Consider the following 21,842-nt stretch of genomic DNA (forward strand, 5'->3'; position numbering starts at 1 on the left):
AGTCAGGTAAAGAGTGGTAGGAGTAGAACCAGTAATGTGTCAGAGAAGCTGAAAAAAAGATCATTTTTAAAAAATCAGCATCCAATAGATTGTCAAGACTTCAGTCTTGACAGTTAAACACTAGCAGTTCTTACCTGGGACTAGAGAAAAACACTAACGACAATGACATTTTTGGTCATGTTTGTATGATGCCTCTGGAACCATTATAATATTTTAACCAAATTCCATTCTGCAGACAATTATCACTAACTGAATGTAATTGCTCCTAAATGTTTGCTCATTGCTGTCTTTGTTCAGTCTAAATTTATCAATCTAGAGGCTTTTACAGAATGTCTATGTTATTGTACTGTCCAAATCAGGACATATTGAAGAGTAAAAGTTGGTGCTTTATGTAATTATGCTGGGACAAAAGGTATAATGTAAGATGATTCAGGCAAATCAAGACATTAGATCACCTTTGTCATTCACCTACTAGAAAACCTTTTACTACATGACCTAGGTTCCCAAGTCAGGTTACCTCTGCTGAAATCCTGTCTAAGGCACTCTGAAGCTATGTGTGATAGTAATAATAGCCCGTATCTATTTTGTAGGGTTAGTGGGAAGAATAAATGAGCTATGCAGATAAAGCATTTAATCTAGTGCTGAGTACATAATAAAATCATCAATAAGTGTTAGATTTTATTTAAGTAATATACTCTTTATGTTCCCAATTGGACATCTCATTTCAGGCACTTAAAAAAACTGCTGAGAGCATATGATACAAACAGAAATTAGGAGACAAAATATTTCACCACTAGTCACACTATCTTGAAAACAAACAAACAAAAGTGCTCAGAACACACTTTTTTCCCTAACCAAATACAGTCTCCAAACAGGAGCCAAGAATAAGCTTTTGAAGGAAGAGATTGGTATGAATCAACTTGCTCTGTTAATATCTGTATTAGGAGGGTCCTGAACACATAGAGGGTAAGTCAACTAGGTTTCCATGTTGCACTGCTTGGAAAATTATTGGAGTGCTGTTAGGTTGTTGGAAAGGGTCCATAAATCCATGTGTCCACTAGGCATTGTCTGTAGACATATATTTAACAAGGCATCAAATTAATAGCCATGCTATAAGGATTAATGAAAAGCAAATTCATTAAGAGATTTACTGATTTATTTTTGCTATCACATTCTTTCTCCATCAATGAATGCTAAAATTTGAACGACTATCATGAGCAGAGTTCTTGTAACTTGTTGCCCCAAATAGAATGCCGATATTCAAAGATTTTGAGAACAATTTGTCTGAAACGAGGCTCGGCAAACTTTTGGTATAAGGGGGTAGAGAATAAATAATTTGGGGTTTGTGTGTCATACAATCTCTGTGACAACTACGCAACCCTGCCTTTGTGATGTGAAAGCAACCAAAGATGATGCATATTTGAATGGTTTTGACTTTGTTTTTATAAAACCATATTTGTGGACACTGACCTTTGAATTTCAAATTAATTGCAGGTGTCATGAAATATTTTTACTTTGATTATTTTTCATGCATATGAAAACGTAAAAACAGTTCTTAGCTCACAAGCCATACAAAAACAAGCAGCAGGCTGGATGAGCCTCCAGGCCTCAGTTTGCTGAGCCCTAGACCAGAAGGTTCACTCATCCAAGCAACACCCATGGGGGAGAGAGGCCCTATGGCTGATGGTGGAATCGTGAAAGTAGGTTATAAGTCATGGATTAACAGGGAAGTTTTGGAAGTCCCAAATAATGTATTTAAAAACTTCTCTAGGTGTTTCTTTCTTTGCCTGAACATCTGACATGCTCTTTTTAGGCAAGTATTCTTCTCATGCTTCCCTATGCTTGTATACATATATTCTAATGTCAAGTGTTCCATGTGTTCCCAAATGAACACGGCTTAGAAATGTAAGATGGATTTTAATGTTCTTTCTTAATCTTAGAATTATAATAATTGGCACAAAAAGGAAATTGTATTTTTTTATGATTTTCATGCTAGCTTTTGCATTTGACATTTTATTCCCATCCTTTTAATATACCTACTGATTTACATAATACCTAACTTATCTACAATGTCTAGTTGAGAATATCCACAAAGAGATCAGTTAAAAAATATAACACCTCCAAGATATCAAAGAACAGGAAATCTGTTCTGTAATTACTCCTGATTTAGGATGTGCAGATTGAAACATCGTGTTCTCATAAACTAACAGAATGGATCTTCTCTATTATAGGTGTACTTCTCTTCATGAAAATGTCCTTTTCATTACTGGAAAAAGGCATTTAATGCAAAAGTAGGCACTGAGCAAGCAGGCTCTTGATAATTAAAAAATAATGTGTCTATGGCAGTTCATCACTTGTGGTTTTTTTCTTTCAAACTAGAAAATAGTATTAAGCATTCAGTTTTTATTGGGAAAGAGATTTCTTGGGAAAATTTTAAAACTTACTTAATAATTTTTCTCACTAACTGACCTGACATTATAGGCATCCGAGGCTTTTGGAAATACTTTTTAAGTAAAAACACTGCCATCAAAGCAGCTGTAAATGTGTTTTCCTGCTTAACAATTATGCTTATCTTGAGGATAAAGACAGGAGTAAAAGCCTCTCACCTTTTCCTAATTTCAGAATCCACAATAATCTGCCTCTTCTTTTGAGGAGGTGGTGGTGGAAGTTCCTCTTGGGCATGCTTTACCAGAATTTGTTCCCTCGTGGTCACCATGGTTACCGTTTCCATTACAGTTGTCTGTGTTAGTGATGGCTGAGTGGTGGTGACAGCCTGTGAAATCTGCAAGAAGTATTGAAACAGAGGTCACACGTTGCTTGAAAGACTTCAGTAAAGACTGCTCGGAGTGGTGAAGGAAAATAATGAGAAACTGTTCCCGCTTGTTGGTAAATTGACCTTCAGATCAAAATAGCACCATATTGAACCCAAATCAAGTTGTTTTATCTGACTTAAGTTGTGTTGACTGAAATCACAAAGGAAAGTAATCTCAAAACCAGAAATAAATTTAGTGCCTCTTTAATATGGTCAACTATGGGAAATAAAGGGGGCAAAGGAGCAAAACTTAGGGTGTCATTCTGACATTTAATTAGACATGCTGTTTAAAAGTGATTACAATACTAACATAGATTTTCCTAAGGTATCCCAGCACCAATTCCATTACCTGGCACATTATACATGATTATTAAATAATTTGTTGAATGGATCTTTGATTATCATATATGGTGACTATTTATAGTCTACAATTTTTATATAAAATGCTTTGAATTGTGTAATATAAAACTTTTAATCAAATAAGGGGAATATCCTTTGAAATTTTAGTAAAAGTGTTAACATAAAGTGCCTATTAGTGCAGAAATACATTTAAACTGAATGTTACTCAAATGCTAGAAATCACATCACTCTTGTTTGATTTAAATTAGTGAATATGTTAAAATTTTTGAGCATTCAGAGTTAGCATTTGATTCTTCTTAGTTTAGAATCACATTAACTTTGTGTTTAGACTTAAAAAGCATTTTTTTAGATATAAATCATTAGTCTTTGGGATAATATGATTTGTGACCCAAGTTACGAGGGAACATTGTTCTCAGTACGTAGGCATTAACAGACTAGATTAAGTCGCATAAAAAACACCCTTCTGCCTTTACCACCAATTCTGTCTCACAGTCCTCCTGCTATTAGGACTAAAAAGTTAACTTTTGTGATGTTCATGACTACTCTTCTAGTAATCCAAATTTTTCAGAAAATTGGTCATATGCTAAATTTCCCCATGGTTTTTAGTTACTGACTGTAAACATTTAATTATGTGTTAGAATCATTACAAATATAGACAAGAAGTAATTATGGAAGTCATTGTGTATAACCTCCTTCTTAATACAGGATTCACTCCTCCCAGGAGCAGACAATTTCTTCCTAAGTATGGCAACAAATTTTCCCATTGGCAGAAATCTTTATACCCAATGGAAGCCTGTATTATTATGACTTCATTTATTTAAAATTTGTTTTGAGCCCTGAACCAACACAGAGTAAGGTGTTTTGTTTCTACCTGACAGTCTTAATGGCTTGAAGCTTGATAATCATAACTGATAAATCTTACTTCCTGGTTTTATAATACCAGGTGTTTGCTAGAACTAGATTAAATCTGACTGATGCTCCAACACCTCTATTTCCTGGCTTTGGACACCATATTCAATTAAAGCAATCTAAAATTACATAAGTTATTTAGCAGCTGAACCACAGTGTTTCAATTAAATTCTAACATCTATTCAATATGTATCATTATATGACATCCAGAAATGAATACAATGGAACCTCTGTTTTTAGGGATCTCATAGTATGGTAGTGAAGGTGACAACCATACAAATAATTGTGAGACAAGATGAGTTCCATATGAAAAATATAAATATGCAAAATAAAGATATACACTGAACACATAGTTATCAAAGAAGTTTCTTTTCAAATGTTAAAAAACCAAATTGGCCTCAGTCAGAATCTTACCATTTAAATTTATTTTGATGCTATAGGCTGCATATAATATTTAACCCTGTTCAAAGGATTGTTTAACAGTAAAATGTTAGAAATAGTCTAATGTCAATAGGTGACGGCTTAAATAAATGATAGTACATGTTTCAAATATCTTTGATGTCACTGGAAAATGTTTACATTATAGTACTGAGTAAACAAGGCAAGATATAAACTGGTAGTTATTTTTTGGCAGAGAAAGGACAAACAGTTTCTATTGGGAGTATTTATTTCTGTATTATTTCTATTCTCCAACTTTCCACAATAAAACATTTTCTGCAAAATGTTGCTATCTTTTAAGGAGAGAAATTTTTCGAAGCTTTATTTTTTTTCGAATTGTTCTTTTAAGTCTATCATCACGAAGTATCTTTGGAATTATATCATCCACATACATTAAAGACACCTGAAAATCTGATAAGAATGACTTAATGCTGTAATAAAAATATTGAATAGGGCAGGGTCAAAATTAGAATATAATGTAATATGAGCTATATTCAACAAACTTTTGAATCTACATAACTAAACTCTTACCCAGTCTTTCTCCATTTTGATATGAATATATTGGAAATAACTTTCAAATGTCTTCATGAAATAAAATATATTTGCTTTTAATACAACTCCCTTGATCTGTGAGTTAACTAGCCAGGAAAAATGAAAAAGAATTAGTTTATAATTATTTGTCTTTAGGTTTGAAAGCTAGTTCTTCTTAGATTGATTAAAAGTGAAGGTCTCTGAATCAAGCCATAGAACAGCAGGTCTATGGTTCAAATCCTGTAACGTTTGATATAGGTTAGTTACTCCCTCAGAGCTTTGATTTCTTTTCCTCATATGTAAAATAGCAATGATAATACATTTCTCACAAGGGCATTGCAAACTAGGCCTGTTTCATAGGCGTGCAACTTATACAGTCACTCATGTCCCCTCACTCAAAAGGACTTCATACTTGATTTCATGCTCTGCCATCACCCTCTTGAAATTCTTAATAACTTTTGGATAAGAATCCCTGCATATTCATTCTGTACCGAGTCCCACAAAATATGTAGCCTGTCCTGGCTTCAAGAATTAAATTATGTAATGTTTGAACATAATAAGTGTTCTGTTGAAACATATTAGTAATAACCACTAAAACATTCAGAGAAAATTCAGCAATTTTTCTACACTGAACCATCTTACTCAAAGATTATATATGCTAATTTCCAAACCTTACATTTTCCCCATTTTTAGAAAATGAGAAAGAGCATTTGTCCAGTATCTTAATAGTTCTAGCTTGGACATCTTCTTGTAGTAAAGTTGTGTAATCTGGGTAGGTCTAGAAAAACCATACTATTCTCAATCAAAACCTTTCTATTTCCTCTTCCATTCGTTTAAAAATGCACATTTTGGAAAGGAACTACATGTATATTTAAGCATATTTAAAGAATATAAAAGGGTCTAAATGAAAGGAAACCTTTTTCACCTTTTCCACCATTGTGTCCAGTTTCTCATGGGTATTTTCCACCTGTTCTTACATTTTAATTTACTTTGTGCTAGTATTTTTCTTTCATTTTGGCCAATATTCTTAATTGCACCTTTTAATTTTCCACATAATTATTTAAATAATCTTGGCTTTGTAAGTTCTTGAAGTTAGAGATTTCTATTTCTAGCATTGTAAGACACTCTACTGTTTCAATATTTTTAAAAACTTACTAAAAGAGATTCAACTTATAAAAAATCAGTTACCTAATTTATCTTATTATCTTTATTATTATTAAAATACTTATAATAATAGCTACCTGTTATGGAGCTTTTTGCTTGTGCCCAGCATTATGCTAGGTGTTTTTATTTAAAATACTCAAAATAGGGCAGTTCCTGTCATGGCTCAGCAATAACAAAACCTGACTAGTATCCATGAAGACACATGTTTGACTCCTGACCTTACTTTGTGCATTAAAGATCTGGTGTTGCCGTGAGCTGTGGTGTAGGTTGTAGATGTGGCTCGGATCTGGCATTGCTGTGGCTGTGGCACAGGCTGACAGCTGCAGCTCTGATTCAACCCCTAGACTGGGAATTTCCATATGCCATGGGTAAAGCCCTAAAAAGACACACACACACACACACACACACACACACACACACACACACACACACACACACACACACACAAAGACCCCACATTGCCACAAGCCGGGGTATAGGTAGCACATGTGGCTCAGATCTGGTGTTGCCACGGCTGTGTTATATGCCACAGCTGCAGCTCCTATTCACCTCCTGGCCTGGGAACTTCCACATGCCACAGGTGTGGCCATAAAAAGAAAAAAATAAAGTATTCAAAACAGTATGACGGGTAGTTGTCATTACCTCACAATGACCCTAAAATAAGTGCTAATCTTATTCCCATTTTATAGATGGGAGGTAAACAATTCAGGTAGATTCAACTTTAAGTTGCAAAGCAGAGCTATAAATCCAAAGCTGCTTGTACCTTGACCCAACTCTTAGTAGCTGTTTACTTGCTGCTACACCTGTTCAGATTTCTGAACGGAGACTTTCCTTTAAGTGGTATAACTGGGTAAGTATGTGTTTGTATACCCACACATCCATAAAGTCAGAAGAAGAATGAAGATAGACACAATGGCAAATGACAATATTTTAATGCCATTTAGTTCTTGATAAACTGTAATTAAATCTATGCAAAATCAAACACATGGAAAACACCTGAATTTTTAAAAAGTACAACAAGGTTGACAAGTATGGATCAAAGTTTTATTTTGTCTTTTCTAGGGCCGTTCCTGCAGCATATGGAGGTGCCCAAGCTAGGGTTCTAATTGCAGCTGTGGCCACCGGCCCACTCCAGAGCCACAGCAACTCCAGCCGAGCCACATCTGTGACCTACACCACAGCTCACGGCAACACCAGATCCTTAACCCACTGAGCAAGGCCAGGGATCGAACCCACAACCTCATGGTTCCTAGTTGGATTCATTAACTACTGAGCCACGATGGGAACTCCAATCAAAGTTTTTCATTGTGTTGTTTATACATATATAAGTTTACAGTGATAACTGATTTTTTTCTTTTTTCTTTTTTTTTAGGACTGCACCTGCAGCATATGTACATTCCCAGGCTAAGGGCTGAATCCAAGCTGCTGCTGTGGGCCTACACCACAGCCACAGCAATGCCAGATCTGAGCCATGTCTGTGAGTTACACCACAGCTCACAGCAACACAGGATCCTTAACCCACTGAGCGGGTCTAGGCACTGAATCTGCGTCCTCATGGATACTAGTCGGGTTTGTTACCGCTGAGCCACAATGGAAACTACTGATCACTGATTTTTAATGGGTATGAAGTGATTGCAGTTCTATAGTTTAAAACATACTGCATAATCACAGGGACAGATTTAGCTGCTAATTGGTAGCCAGGCTTCAAACTATCTGCAGAGGCATGGTAGCACAAAGCACAAATACTTGATGACAGTGTGAGGATTTACAATTCTAAGCAGCAGAAAGGATTTATGTGCTGAACCCTGTGAGAAACCTGGGGTAAAAGTTCAGGGGCTCACAAAGGAAGCTGGGTTATTAATCAAAAGGCTATAAAATGCTCTATTTCATGAACAAATGCAGAGGAATTACCATAGCTAGGTGGAGCATACAAGGAGTACTCTAGCTCATGAGAGTAGCTTGGTAACTAAATTTTAATGTCAATTCCTGGCCTGTTTTGATACTGATAATTAGGCGACATAACTTGAATAGATACTGACATTAGGATCACAGGCATAATTAAAGTCAATACTCAGAAGATATCATAAAAGAAGTTATTCTATTTGAAATAAAATATTATATAATTAAGAAGATTTATTCCGTGAAACTCTTTATGTATTTTGTCTCTCACTTCAAATCCTCTTTTGTACAAACTGTCAGGAAGAAAGAGATACATGTTGGTTTCAGGATATATATTAAACACAGAATTTGAACAACTGTGTGAATTAACTGCATCTGCAAAAAATTCAACAAGTGATGACATTTATTTTTCCTGACCTGCCTGACCATCCTCTACACACACCAGCTGACATGAACTAATGGAACACCTTATTTTTTTGCTTTTTAGGGCTGCACCTGAGGCATATGGAGGCTCCCAGGCTAGGGGTTGAATCGGAGCTACAGCTGCCGGCCTACACCAGAGCCACAGCAATGCCAGATCCCACCCACGTCTGTGACCTACACCATAGCTCACGCAATGCCGGATCCTTAACCCACTGAGCAAAAGCCAGGGATCAAACCTGAAACTTCATGGTTCACAGTCGGGATTTGTTTCTACTGCACCACAATGGGAACTGCATTTTTTTTAATTTATTTTTTATTAGGGTATAGTTGATTTACAGTGTTGAGTCAATTTCAGCTATACAGCATAGTGACCCAGTCATACATATATGTACATTCTTTTTCTCATATTACCTAGGGATGCAGATTAAGCAAGCAAACAGAAAAAAAAAAAACTTGTATTTTTGATGATGTGTTACTTCATTTCTTGTCAGTAGGCAATAAATTTATCATAGAGATGCTGAGTATTTTTTATCTTCATGGTATTTTAATTACATACTCATGATTAGTGAAATGTAACCATTTCAGAAGTCAGTCTTTGAATAGGAAGAAAATTTATTTTTATTATCATCTTCCAGCTGATTCTGAGATTTATATAGTGGAGATAGAATTTCTTCACTAATTACTTCAGAGTTTCTTATAAAATTTCAAGCAAAGATAAATGCACCATAAACATTTAAAACTGGAAGAACACTACAGAGATTTTCCTAGACCAAAATTTTCATTTTATAAATAAGGCATGAGAGGTTCCAACAGTTAATTCAGCTCTAGTCTCTTATATCTTCAGTGCCTATAACATTTTATGCTGTTGTAGATAAATGAATTTACATTAAACCAATTGCACTGATGCACACAAGGCCCATTCTCAAACATCTACCTTAGTTGAAGGTAGCAAAAGGATACAGTTAATTCCCAAGGTTATTTGAGTTATAACTTTGAAATTTTCTAATAAAACCTTTAACCTAAGCAATTAACCAAAAGATGCTCTAAAATTCAACATGGTTAGTCCATGAATTAAATAAGATAAAAACCTAAAAGAAGTGAGGAAATTTTATTTTAATTCTAGTTTTATAAAACCACTATTTTTTTTTAATGGGCAACAAGCTGATTAGACTTGGAGAGATTTCAGGAACCACTGAAAAGAGCTGTCAACTGAAAAGCCTTAGAGTATTTTTAATTAAAATCATTGGCAAAAAGATGAAAAGCAAACCAATTGTAACTACATTTCATGTATCAATAATAATGCTTTGAGAATGGGTACAGTTAAAACGTGCATGTAAAATATTTTATGGAGAGTGAAAATAGAGATCTCTAAAACATAAGAATGAACTCAGAAAAGAAAGGCAAATACAGAAATTTTCATCTTAATGCTTTTTGCATCTCTCTATTTGCATTTCTGCTATTACGAAGAACACTAGCTTATAATTTTCAACCATGTTTTACATTATACACATGTCTGGCAAGACTTTTCCAACTCTCAGCAGGACATAAATAATGTAGAACAGATATATTCATGCATAATAATCACTTTCTCTATTTGGGAATCCATGAGTACAGACAGAGATATACACAGCATAAATATGTACTCTCATGTTCAGGGCAGGGGAATTCTAAATATACTAATTTTATCTGTAAGATATTTGTGCTCATGTTTCAGAACATTATAAAAATGGCCATTAGGAGTATAACAAAATATTGATGAAATGGGAATAAAATCTATGAACTTATATGAGATACAGAATGTTCCTTATTTCTGGCAAAGATAATTTGCTCTGTTAAAAAAAATCAGAAGACTACAGAACTTCTACACTTATCTAGATAGATATATTCTTACATCAAACACCTGGTGCTAAGTACACCATAAATTACTAGAATAAATTATAAAGCAAATGAATAATATCCCCTTTCCACAGTATATTATGATTTCAGTTAAATGGGGGAAAGTGATATTTCAAATCCTTTAAATTACTTTAAATTTAAAATATTAATTATAATGAATTTCTGATTTTGTATTCCTGACTTATAACCAAAATATAAATATGTCCATCAGGGTTATGGTATTTAGAAAAAAAAACTGTGTAAATTTCAATAGGCACATTTATAAAAAAAATCTGGAGGAAACATAGGGTCATTTAAGTATTTAAATAAGTCAATTCAGGTTGTATTTCATTTGTTATCTTTCCTCATTTTAAGCATCCACTTAGCAAGGGTTATTATGCTTTTTACCTTTTGGAAAGAGTATTCCTATTTTCTTAGTTTGCCTTCTCATCAACTTAAGCATCCTCAGCTCCTGTCTAGGTATTTATTCATGCCAAACTTGACTTTGAAAGGCAAGAAAGCAGCCCTCACAGTTGATTTTTTTCATGTTTTGATCTCTTGCCATGGTACTGTTTTATAAGGTCAAAATCCCTCAAAGCCTTGACCTGAATAGCAGTCAAAATTTCAGGCACACGATGTTCTTTGTATGAGCTCAATTAGATACCTTGTCATCTCAGTCACAATTCCTATATACTATGGGATTTTAACCATTACAGAACTTTGCTCATTCTTTATACCAATTATTTAAAAGTATTTTTAAAAGTCTCTTGTGTCATTAATGGGACTATTCTCCACCCCCCCACCCCCCCACCCCTGCAACAAACATGCTAGAAAATGTGCAAACAAGTGAGCTTTGTTCTTCAAAGTCACAACCTTATCCTCAACATTCTTGGAATTCTTATGTAATTTTGATCAAGTTCGATCTGATACTAAGAAAGAAAACCAATGTTTTTTTTCCTTAGTCATAAGATACTATTTCTTTATTCACTCTGTCTCCTATCAGTACTGCTTTCTCTGAGTAGCTTCCTTTGTATCTTCTTCAGAACCCCCTCACCCCCCCACCCCCCGCCCCCAACGATTTGAATTGGGCCTATTATAGTGCATTTTGGGGAAAACCAGATGAGTGAAAACTGAGACATGAGTTTAAGAAAGGCTCAAGGTTAGTGTCCTAGGAAGCAACTTGCTAATATAAAGTCCATTTATCTGCTTCTGGTCTGGTACATGAAAGTATAACTATTTAAAAATAATTTTTTTTAAAAAATCATAGTAAACTACAATAAATCCTCCAGACTCACTAAACAGTATGCCTTGCATATCCAGAAAAAAATTTGGGAGTTCCCATCGTGGTGCAGTGGAAACAAATCCCACTAAGAACCATGAAGTTGAGGGTTCCATCCCTGGCCTTGCTTAGTAGGTTAAGGATCCAGCGTTGCAATGAGCTGTAGTGTAGGTCACAGACGCTGCTCAGATCTGGCATTGCTGTCGCTCTGGTGTAGGCCAGCAGTAACAGCTCTGATTAGACCCCTAACCTGGGAACTTCCATATGCCGCAGGTGCAGCCTTAAAAGGACAAAAGACAAAAAAAAAAAATTCTCAAAATGCTTTCATGTCTATGACTTCATTTTATCCTCATTGCATCCTAGTGAGCAAGTAGAGAGATACATATTGCAATATATGTTGGGCATAATTTTATAAAGAATTATACAAACTAAACCTAGTACCGTTTTATCATAGATTTTGGAAAGTTCAAAGATAGGAGGAGAAGTAATTTGTCATAGGTGGCAGTCTCATAACTCTTAAGCTATTAAAAATAAGACAAATCAATCATACTTCAATAATTAAAAAATAAATATGTAAGGCATCTAGGATTTTATTTTTGCTGTTTTTCTTTTCTTTTTTACCAACTAGGATAATCAAATCAGTAAGATTTTGATAAGATGCACAGAAATAGCATTCCACAGAATGAGCATATTTAAGTACTACATTGCTAGGTCTCCATTCTCCCCATTTCAGGCAGCACTGAGGAATGTAACCCGCAGGGCCCTGTGAGGCTCCTGGGTACACAAGCTGTTCTGTGTCCTCCATTTCTTATTTTTAGGGAAGAAGCTTCAGCCTCCATGATCTTCCCTGAGGCAGCAGCTCCTCAGGGAAGGGAGGGGTGCAGAGACCAGGGAGAAGCAGTCAAGAGACAATAGTGCAGCCTTAAGGCAGGGTCCTGGTTCCTCCTCATGGAATATACATAACAATATCTTTGAGCCTTTCTGCAGAACTAAAACCCCCCAAAAATGGAAGAACTACTTGATGAAGAAGGAGGACTGTCAGAACCAGTTCTGCAGTTACTAAAGACCAGCTTTGAGAAACAATTCAAGCTTGCCTCTACCCTGATCCTTATGGCTCTATCTTCCATCCCCCAAACTATAAAATCACCTCCTAATCTCTCCTCAGGGGGGCACAGTCTTTAAGGCATTAGTCTTTCTGAGATCTCTTTGCCTGGCAAAGCAATAGAGCTATCTTTTTTTCCTTCTCTCAAAACTCTGTCTCTGCTTTTCTATTCAGCAACAGCAGACAGAGGCCGAGTTTCCACAACAGGAACACCAGAAAGCAGGGACTGGCACATATGTCACTGTCTTACTAATTCAATGTTTTCAAAAAAAATACTCCGCAGACTATGTCAAAGGCAGCATGTAGATTCTGAGCACAGAATCTAGGATTATGCACTTTAATCAATTTCCCAGGTAATTATTATGCAGACTCAACTTTGGAAAACCACTGCCAACAGTGCAAGGGAACAGGAATGCAATTAATCTATGGTTAACAGTTACATCTCCATAAACATATCCCTTTAAAGGGACACGTTTCACAATATTTTTCTTTATCAAATAATGCCAATCCCTCTTAACATGGTAACTGACCATTTTGTACCACCAACAATCTATGGAACCAATGGATACATATTGGAATGATATTGATGGTTTAAAAAGTATAACATTCCTAATTCCTCATATATTTGTTGCATAAACGCCAATGGTAATGCAAAGTAGCCAAGGCCAGATCACATATAATAAGAGGATGCATGATCTGATGGCAAAATCACTACTAGATCAAGTAACTGCTAAAAATATAGTCAATGGGATTTTTATTATTGCCTAATGACTGCAAGAGAAATGACTACAATTGATACTCTTTCAAGTTTTAAATACCAAATATGAATATGATTTTAAAAGAAAGATTGAATAATGATTGAAAATTATATATGTTGGCTGATCATATTTTCTTAAATTATATTTTTAGAAGCAATACTTCAAATTTCATTTCTCCATCTTTTACCAAACATTTCTTAAGTGCTACTGATCAGATATCAAGTACCAAAAAACAAGTTCTCTGCACAGTCTCAAAGCAGAGGAGATATATGCCTAAAGCTATTGAATATATAGCTTTAGTAGATATTGTGCATGGTGTACTGAGCTATGAACTGTGACCAATTAGTAAAAGCTAGCCTCTATAATGCAAAACAATATGGCAGAATGTATTAAATACTATTAAACATAACATTAATATTTGAACGCATACCTATGATTGTACTAACCATATAAAATTATAAAAGTTTCTAGTTTAAAAATACTCACTTTTTTCCAAAACTTTTAAAATTCTTAACATAAAACCACATTGTGACACTACAAGTATAACTTGATGTTTTTCTAGTCTAAGGCTTATATGTGTTAGTGTAACTAAGTCACATGATTTTGTGAATCAATAGTCTTCAGCAGAAAGTCTAATGACTATAACCTCACTTACACTAATTCAAAGAGGACTTTAATGAAATCAAAGGGCCTGGACCCTAGCCCTGCTCTTATCACGGACTTTCCTCAGACAATACACTTTCCCTCTCTAAATTTCATCTTCTCATATGTAAAATGTAGAAGTCAACTAATGGCTCTCATCATTCCAGAAATCTATAATTTGGTGTTAGAGTGTGATGACACATTTTGTCCACCTGCTCTAAGTCAGTCAGATCTTCATTCCTATTGAACTGTAAAGGATTACACTCTAAGGCAGTAACTAGTTCAGTCCATTAGCACTCACTTCTCCACCTCTCCTGCATTCTCTAATATCAAGGCAACCAAGAGAGCCATGTTGTTATCCAACTGAATACTTGGCAAGGACTAACCCAGTGACATCTTTTGTAGGCTTACAGTACTACTCTCTTACTGCAGATTTCAAAATTTTCAATGATAATTTATTGTAGGTTAGTTATTATTATTATCACTAACCTGTGTTGAACTCTTTTCAAGTTTTTGGACTAAATTATCCCAACGCTGTGCAAAGTTGTCCAGCCATGCTTCCATCTTTTGGGCTACTAATGTATTTTTCAGTGTTGAAAGAAGATCTTGGTTGAGTGAGCTGAGTTTGTCCATGGTTTGCTTTTTCTTTTCTAGATCTGTTTTTAAAACCTGTTAAAACAAGGAGAAACACAGATGAAGCCTAGGTCACATTTTATGAAACACTATAGTTCGATTTGCTTTTGCATGTATTTTCTCACTTACATAGATTTGAAAAGATTATAATCATGCCTGCAAAAGATTGAGAGCCCATGAGAATATCAGTGAAAAATTATAATCCAAATAATCTTCCCAAGCAGCTTGAAGAGAAAAGTCAGATGTAGAATAAGCACCTAGTAGAGGCACTTATGAGGTACCTTAACATTTTTTGCCAACTGAAAAAAAGTAGTGTTGCTTCAAGAGGCAAAACAGAGATCAACATATGGAAATTACTTTTCAACATTTGGAGGTACTCTAAAGTGGAAGGCATGGCTCTTGGATGAGTTTCCTCCTAATTCCTGATAAAATTCAAATGAAATACCACATGCCAGGAGTGCTGAAGAGAAGATGGTGAATTGAGAAGATGAGCATGGCTAAGGGGCCTTACCAATCTGAAGTATTGTGACCATTTGAATAAATTTGCAATGTTATTTTTTTACAATTTTTACATTCTTTTCAGTATTTGGATATAAAAACCTTGTTATGCAGTTTACTGACTTTTACGTTTTTTTTAGCATCTGTTATTCAATTAACATTCGGCTATTTGAGTAATTATCTCCTAAAGCTAATTTTAGAGCCCATTAAGTAATAGAACTAAGTAATTGAGTATGACACAAATCCTTTAGAATCACTTTGCATGTTTACTAAATACTTATATGTTTTATGAAGTAATTTTTATACCATTCATATTTCCAAAGTTCCTGGAAGCTATGGATAGTTACATATGCCCTTTAGTTGACAGGGAAGGAATAAACAAAGTGGCTTGTGTGAAATTAGTACATCAGGGAAGCTTATTCTTTCATTTTATCCATTAAGGTCACCCTATGCTTTGGGAAATCCCATTTCCATCTCCTACGTGCTAGTCCCTGATTCAATTTCTAAGTACAGAATTAGAGGAAAGAAAAGAGAAAATTATTTTATAGTCCCTTTACAATCCCCTCTTTTTGGCAGTAGCAGTACAATGAACATAAACTAAGCTGTGAAACCTGTCTTTCCAAAATAAATGCAAATTTATTTAAGAACTAACATTGCATATGGCAAAGAAATGATCATGAAACAGATGCACCAATTGCTCATGAACTGAAGTGTCATCGACAGAGAGAAATCAATACACCCCCCCCCCCTGCAAAGGACACTTTATGTAGCTCATTTTGGCATGCCACCTGCATTGATAGCTCTGAACTACAGAATGCTCTGGTGTCTCCTTCAATTAGTTCATCCTTTTCTCAGAATCTGCTTCACCTGGTGTTCTTTGTATTGCAGTCTTACCGCTTGCCATTTTTAGGGTATAAAACCAAGTGCGAAATTCATTTCCAGTTTATCTTCAGTAATTGTTTTTTCACTATTTTTTCTAAGTTTGAAAGACTGCAATAGACCAAAATATGAGTTAAGATATATAAGCTGAATTTGAAAAAGAGGAAACAATTTGTGCTAGAAATGTATGGATAGCCTCATGTTATCTAAACAGGTTTTCTTAGATGATCTATAAAACTAATTGAATACCCAAAGATATTTAATGGCAAATGAAATGCCTCCTGTGTTAACATTAAACCAAATGAAGAAGCACTTGGTGAACATTACAAAAATAAAGGGGAAATTTACCATTAAAGTATACAATTAGGAAAAATTACTCAAGGTAAAGTAAAACAGCATTATTATAAAATTGTGGAATTATCAAATCAATATATTTTTACCTAAATCTCTATGACAAAAACATTGTACTAACAAAGGCTTCTATCTCGTAGTCTAGATCTGTGTTTTTTAAATGGTGATGGCAAGTCAGTACTTCTGCCTCAATTTGTCTTTTTTTTTTTTTTTTAAGCTATTTCTTAGGCCGCTCCCGCAGCACATGGAGGTTCCCAGGCTAGGGGTCAGATCGGAGCTGTAGCCACCGGCCTACACCAGAGCCACAGCAACGCAGGATCCGAGCCGCATCTGCAACCTACACCACAGCTCAACGCTGGATCGTTAACCCACTGAGCAAGGGCAGGGACTGAACCTGCAACCTCATGGTTCCTAGTCGGATTCGTTAACCACTGCGCCACGACGGGAACTCCTTCTGCCTCAATTTGTTTCCTCTTGTTGGCTCTGCCATGACCTTTCTCTTTCTCTCCAGATCTCTTCCTCTCACAATTTCTCAGATCCTGAAACACTCCTCCATAATAACTAACAGAGGGAGAAAAAATCCATGGAAATCCATGGTGGTTCCAGATACACTGGATCATAGTGTATTACCTTCTCCCATCTATCGTTAGGTAGCAAATCTTTTAAGCTTGGATTTTATGTGTGCAGATTAAATAATTATGATTTAATTGATATTAATTTTTTGAGTATAAAAAAGATGTCTTCTTACATATCAAGAATTGATCACAGCTCTTTGAGGGCCAGAGAACCAAAGAGCTCTAGAAATTGAGTAGGTAAAAATAAGCTCTAGAAAACTTGTACAAAGCAGAGATGAGCTAGTATTTTAAAAGAAGAAATATAATTTATTATTATAGAAGCCAGGTAGCTGGACCTATTTCCAAAGTAAGAAGGAAAGTACAGTCAATAAATCGGATTTGGTAGCAGTATAAATGGGCAAGAAACAGATAAGCTGCTCAAGAGACATGTTCTATCTGGTCAAGGTTAGATGATTCCAAGTGAAAAGAGGACGTATATTTACAACAGGCCCAAAAAGTCTTCTCCCTATTCTCCTTAGACATATATGCTTCAGAGAGTAATGCCAAGACAATTTCTCTTACACTGGCAAAAATGAATTCTGTCCCTATTTTATGTGTAGTTATTTATCTATCTCGAAGAAGTACTCCCATTCTCTCTTATCATCTGTTGTTGTACTTAAGTACATTGATCCATTTCGGGGGTTCTCAAGCTGAAGGAAGATAAAAATTACCCAGAAGGCTCGTAACCCAGCAGAGTGCTGAGCTCTATGCTTCCAGAGTTTCTGAGTCAGTAGGTTTGGGACAGGGCCTGAGAATTTGCATTTCTAACAAGTTCCCAGGTGATGCTACTAGTCTAGGGACCATATTCTGAGAACCATGGATATTATCTGGATGAATTGTTTGTGGGTGATCACAGGAGTTGAGGTCAAGGTAGCAAATTCTGGTGAAAGAGCACTGTCATCAGGGCCTTGCTGAGCTCTCATAAGCACTCCATCCCTGCTGTATGGTCTCACAGACATCTGTGCGTGTCCTAATACCACAGTACTTCCATAGACCCTTCACACCATACTCTCTTGGATCATTAAGCTTCCCAGAGTTGTCCTTCCCTGGCAAACATCACAAATCCTCATAGCAACAGTACTTTTCCTCAGGAATATGTTTCTTAGAGATTTGGGCCTTTCCATGATAGTCTACTTGATTCTGCAAGACTTAGAATTCACCTCAGTTTCTTCCCTCTTTTTCTTTTTATTCTTTATACAAAATGAAAACTCAATTTTGATGACAGAAAAATAATAGACCCACATGATGTGGATAAAATCACAGATCAGGAGGAAATGAAATACTTGACTCCTCATCTACCTCAAATGAAAAGTAGGAGAAAAATCCCATGGGTTATTAGTGATAATATTTCAAAACAAATTGCACTGATTATAAATAAAAGAGAGTTTTAGCACTCTGTATCTATACCTAGGTATGTAGTAGGAACTGGTGACAGATGGTACCTGTTTTGGGTCTCAGATTGTGACATATTTTAATGAACATTAAATTCTTATTCACTGCCTGAGTCAGCAGGGGAATTTTACCTCAGATTCTAGACCAGCTGTCAGGTTTTGTTAATTGGCTTAAACTATCAAACAGTAAGACTTATACAAAACATATTTTCACTTTGTTCACAAGTAAGGTGACATAATTTGAATTTTAATCATATTGGAAAATTATTGAGACTTTGCTAAGAGACCATTTTCATGGCCCAAAAGCTGGTAATGTCTTTTACTGACAACAATTTCAACACAGTGGCACATGATTGTTTGAAACAACAATTTTCAATTGCAGTTATTTTTTTGTCAAGGAATCATATGTTTTGAGGAGTCTTGAAATAGCTTAAAAGTCTTGGACCTGAATTTGGATATCTTGTTGCTCATTTTAACTCTGCTAATAATTTTCTGTGATACTTAATACATGCCGTGTGTTTTTTCCTTAGCCTCAATTTCCTCTTCTGAAATAACCTCATCTGTCTCCTCCTTTAGATGCCCAGTGCTACTTCAGTTCTTCTAACTGGCCTTCTTGGCACCAAAAGTCTTATTACCAGAGAGTGTTCCAAAAATGCGAATATGATTGTTATTGAACTCCCAATTAGTTTCCCACTAGCTACAGAACAAAAATTACAAAGGTATCAATCACTACTACTTTTGGACCGTTCAATACATATATAGATTACTTTTTTGAAATCTGTTTTTAGTAGTCACATAACTCAAAAAAACACATATTCTTTCTTTCCTTCTTTCTTTCTCTGTTTTTTTTTTTTTTTTTTTGGCTTGCCCATGGCATATGGAAGTTCCCAAGCCAGGCAGGGATCAAACCCATGCCACAGCAGTGACCTGAGCCATTGCAGTGACAATGCTGGATCCTTAAACTTCTATGTCACAAGATAATAACCCAGCCTATAATAACAAGTAACACATAAGTGAATCTATTTTAAATTAAAGGTCTAAATAAAATCAGTAACTATGGAGCAAAAAAATGTATATTACGAATAAATACTTGGTAAAATGGTACAAATTTAACTGGAGAAATTTATTTAAGATTAGCTTTAGGGAGTTCCTATCATGGCGCAGCAGAAATGAATCTGACTAGGAACCATGAGGTTGTGGGTTCGATTCCTGGCCTCACTCAGTGGGTTAAGGATCTGGCGGTGCTGTAAACTGTGGTGTATGTTGCAGACATGGCTCCGATCCTGGGTTGCTGTGGCTGTGGCATAGACTGGCAGCTGTAGCTTCCATTTGATCCCTAGCCTGGGAACCTTCATATGCTGTGGGTGTGGCCCTAAAAAGCAAAAAAAAAAAAAAAAAAGCAGATTAGCTTTAAATAAATGATTTGATTATAATGTATACTACATAATACCAATATAGGCAAAAACAGATTAATTTAGGTAAAGTTATGAAACAATTACAATAAACTTTTATATTAGAATATCAAATTAGCATTTATTAACTGATTAAAAATCAAAAAACTCTAATTATGCATTATTTTATTTGAAAAATCTAACTCTTCATTATTAGATCGGCCCCTCTCTTATCAGAAAATAATAAAATTCACAGTAGAAGAGAAGCTTTGGAGATTTTTTTAATCCCATAAGGCTGAACTCAAACTGAAATGTCTCAACGAAGAGGTCCCTGATGACCTCTTATGGCCAAAGTTCATTAATTTCTAAAAACATACATGTGCTATAATTGATGCTATTTGGTTTGCTTTAATGTTTTTCTTATTTTCCAAACTAGGGTATAAGTCCCTCATAATCATCGCTTGTACTTCTCTTATATTTCTCAGTGAATCTACTTGAGTTTTAGACATTAAAGTTTACTTTACAACTACGCTGTTTAAAACTTTATGGAATACTCATAGGTCTTTCTTTGTGTTCCTTTTTATTTTAACTGAAATCTCATTCCAGGTATGCTATATGTTTTCTAGAGTACAATCTGTTTGAAAAACAAAAGTTAAGACTTTACCTATATATCATGGAATTAATGTTTATATGCCCCCAAAATTCATATGTTGAAGGCCTAACATCACAATGTGATCACATTAGGAGGTGGAGCTTTGGGGAGGTAATTAGGCTTAGATGAGGTTATGAGAGTAGGGCCCCATGCTAGCATTAGTGCCCTTTTAAAAAGAGGAAATAGCATCAGAGACTCCTCTATCTTCACCACATGAGGATATAGTTAGAAGGTGCTGTCTGGAAGCCAGGAAGAGGGCCCTCGCCGAAAACCAAACATGCCAACACCTTGACCTTGTGTTTCCCAGGTTCCAGAACTATAAGTAAATATCTATGGTTTAAGCCACCAGTCTATGGCATTTTATTATGGTAGCCCAAGCAGATTAAGATAGGAACTATGACCAAGAACTGGTGTGATGCTGTAACAAATACCTAAAAATGCAGAAACAGCTTTAAACTGGGTAATGGGTAGAGACTGGAAGAGTTATGAAGTGTTTTTACTTCGAATATCTTCAAGATTTCAATGAGGATACTCTTTTTCTTTTTTCCAGTTTCCTTGGCAGATGTTTATTTCAGTGACAAATGTGAAGGGAGAGCCCAAAGATAAGTTTACCATCAAGTTCTAGGTGTTGGCAGTGGATCTGTTGGTGTTCATTAAGTTCTCATCAATACATAGATTAATCAAGACAAATTAGGAGTTCCAGGAGCTCCTGTTGTGGCTCAGTGGCAATGAACCCCACTAATATCCAAGAAATGCGGGTTTGATCCCTGGCCCTGTTCAGTGGGCTAAAGATCCAGCATTGCCATGAGCTGTGGTGTAGGTTGCAGACGCAACTCAGATCCCATGGTGCTGTGACTTTGGTGTAGGCCAGCAGCTACAGCTCTGATTCGACCCCTAGCCTGGAAGCTTCCATATACTGTAGGTTCAGCCCTGAAGATATTCTTAAAGGCAATTCTGGTAAGGACTCAGAGAGAAAGGAAGAAAGCAGGAATGAAAGTTTCTATCTTTTTAGAGAAGACATAAATAATCATGAACAGAATGTTGTCATAAATATGGATGGTAAAGGCCATTCTGATAAAGTCTCAGGTGGAAATAAGGAACATATTGGACAAGGGAGACATGATGATCCTGTTATAAAGTGGCAAAGAACTTGACAGAACTTGAATTGTGTTAATCTAGTATTTTGTGGAAGGTAGAACTTGGGAGTGATGAAATTGGATATTTAGCTAAGAAATTTCATA

The 21,842-nt window shown here is 35.6% G+C and overlaps 1 protein-coding gene across 6 annotated transcripts in view; it reads right to left on the bottom strand.

The window, feature by feature from the left end:
- Window positions 1–21,842, bottom strand: part of DMD (dystrophin) — a 2,144,556-nt gene that overhangs the window by 1,513,563 nt on the left and 609,151 nt on the right. For all 6 annotated transcript variants that reach the window (XM_047764837.1, XM_047764839.1, XM_047764840.1 and 3 more), the window contains 2 exons: window positions 14,682–14,861; window positions 2,607–2,782 (listed from right to left, as the gene is read on the bottom strand). In XM_047764837.1, coding sequence (XP_047620793.1) covers window positions 2,607–2,782; window positions 14,682–14,861 — 356 coding nt within the window. The remainder of the gene's footprint in view (window positions 1–2,606; window positions 2,783–14,681; window positions 14,862–21,842) is intronic.

Source organism: Phacochoerus africanus, chromosome X (genome assembly GCF_016906955.1).
Source record: "Phacochoerus africanus isolate WHEZ1 chromosome X, ROS_Pafr_v1, whole genome shotgun sequence".
Taxonomy (NCBI): domain Eukaryota; kingdom Metazoa; phylum Chordata; class Mammalia; order Artiodactyla; family Suidae; genus Phacochoerus; species Phacochoerus africanus.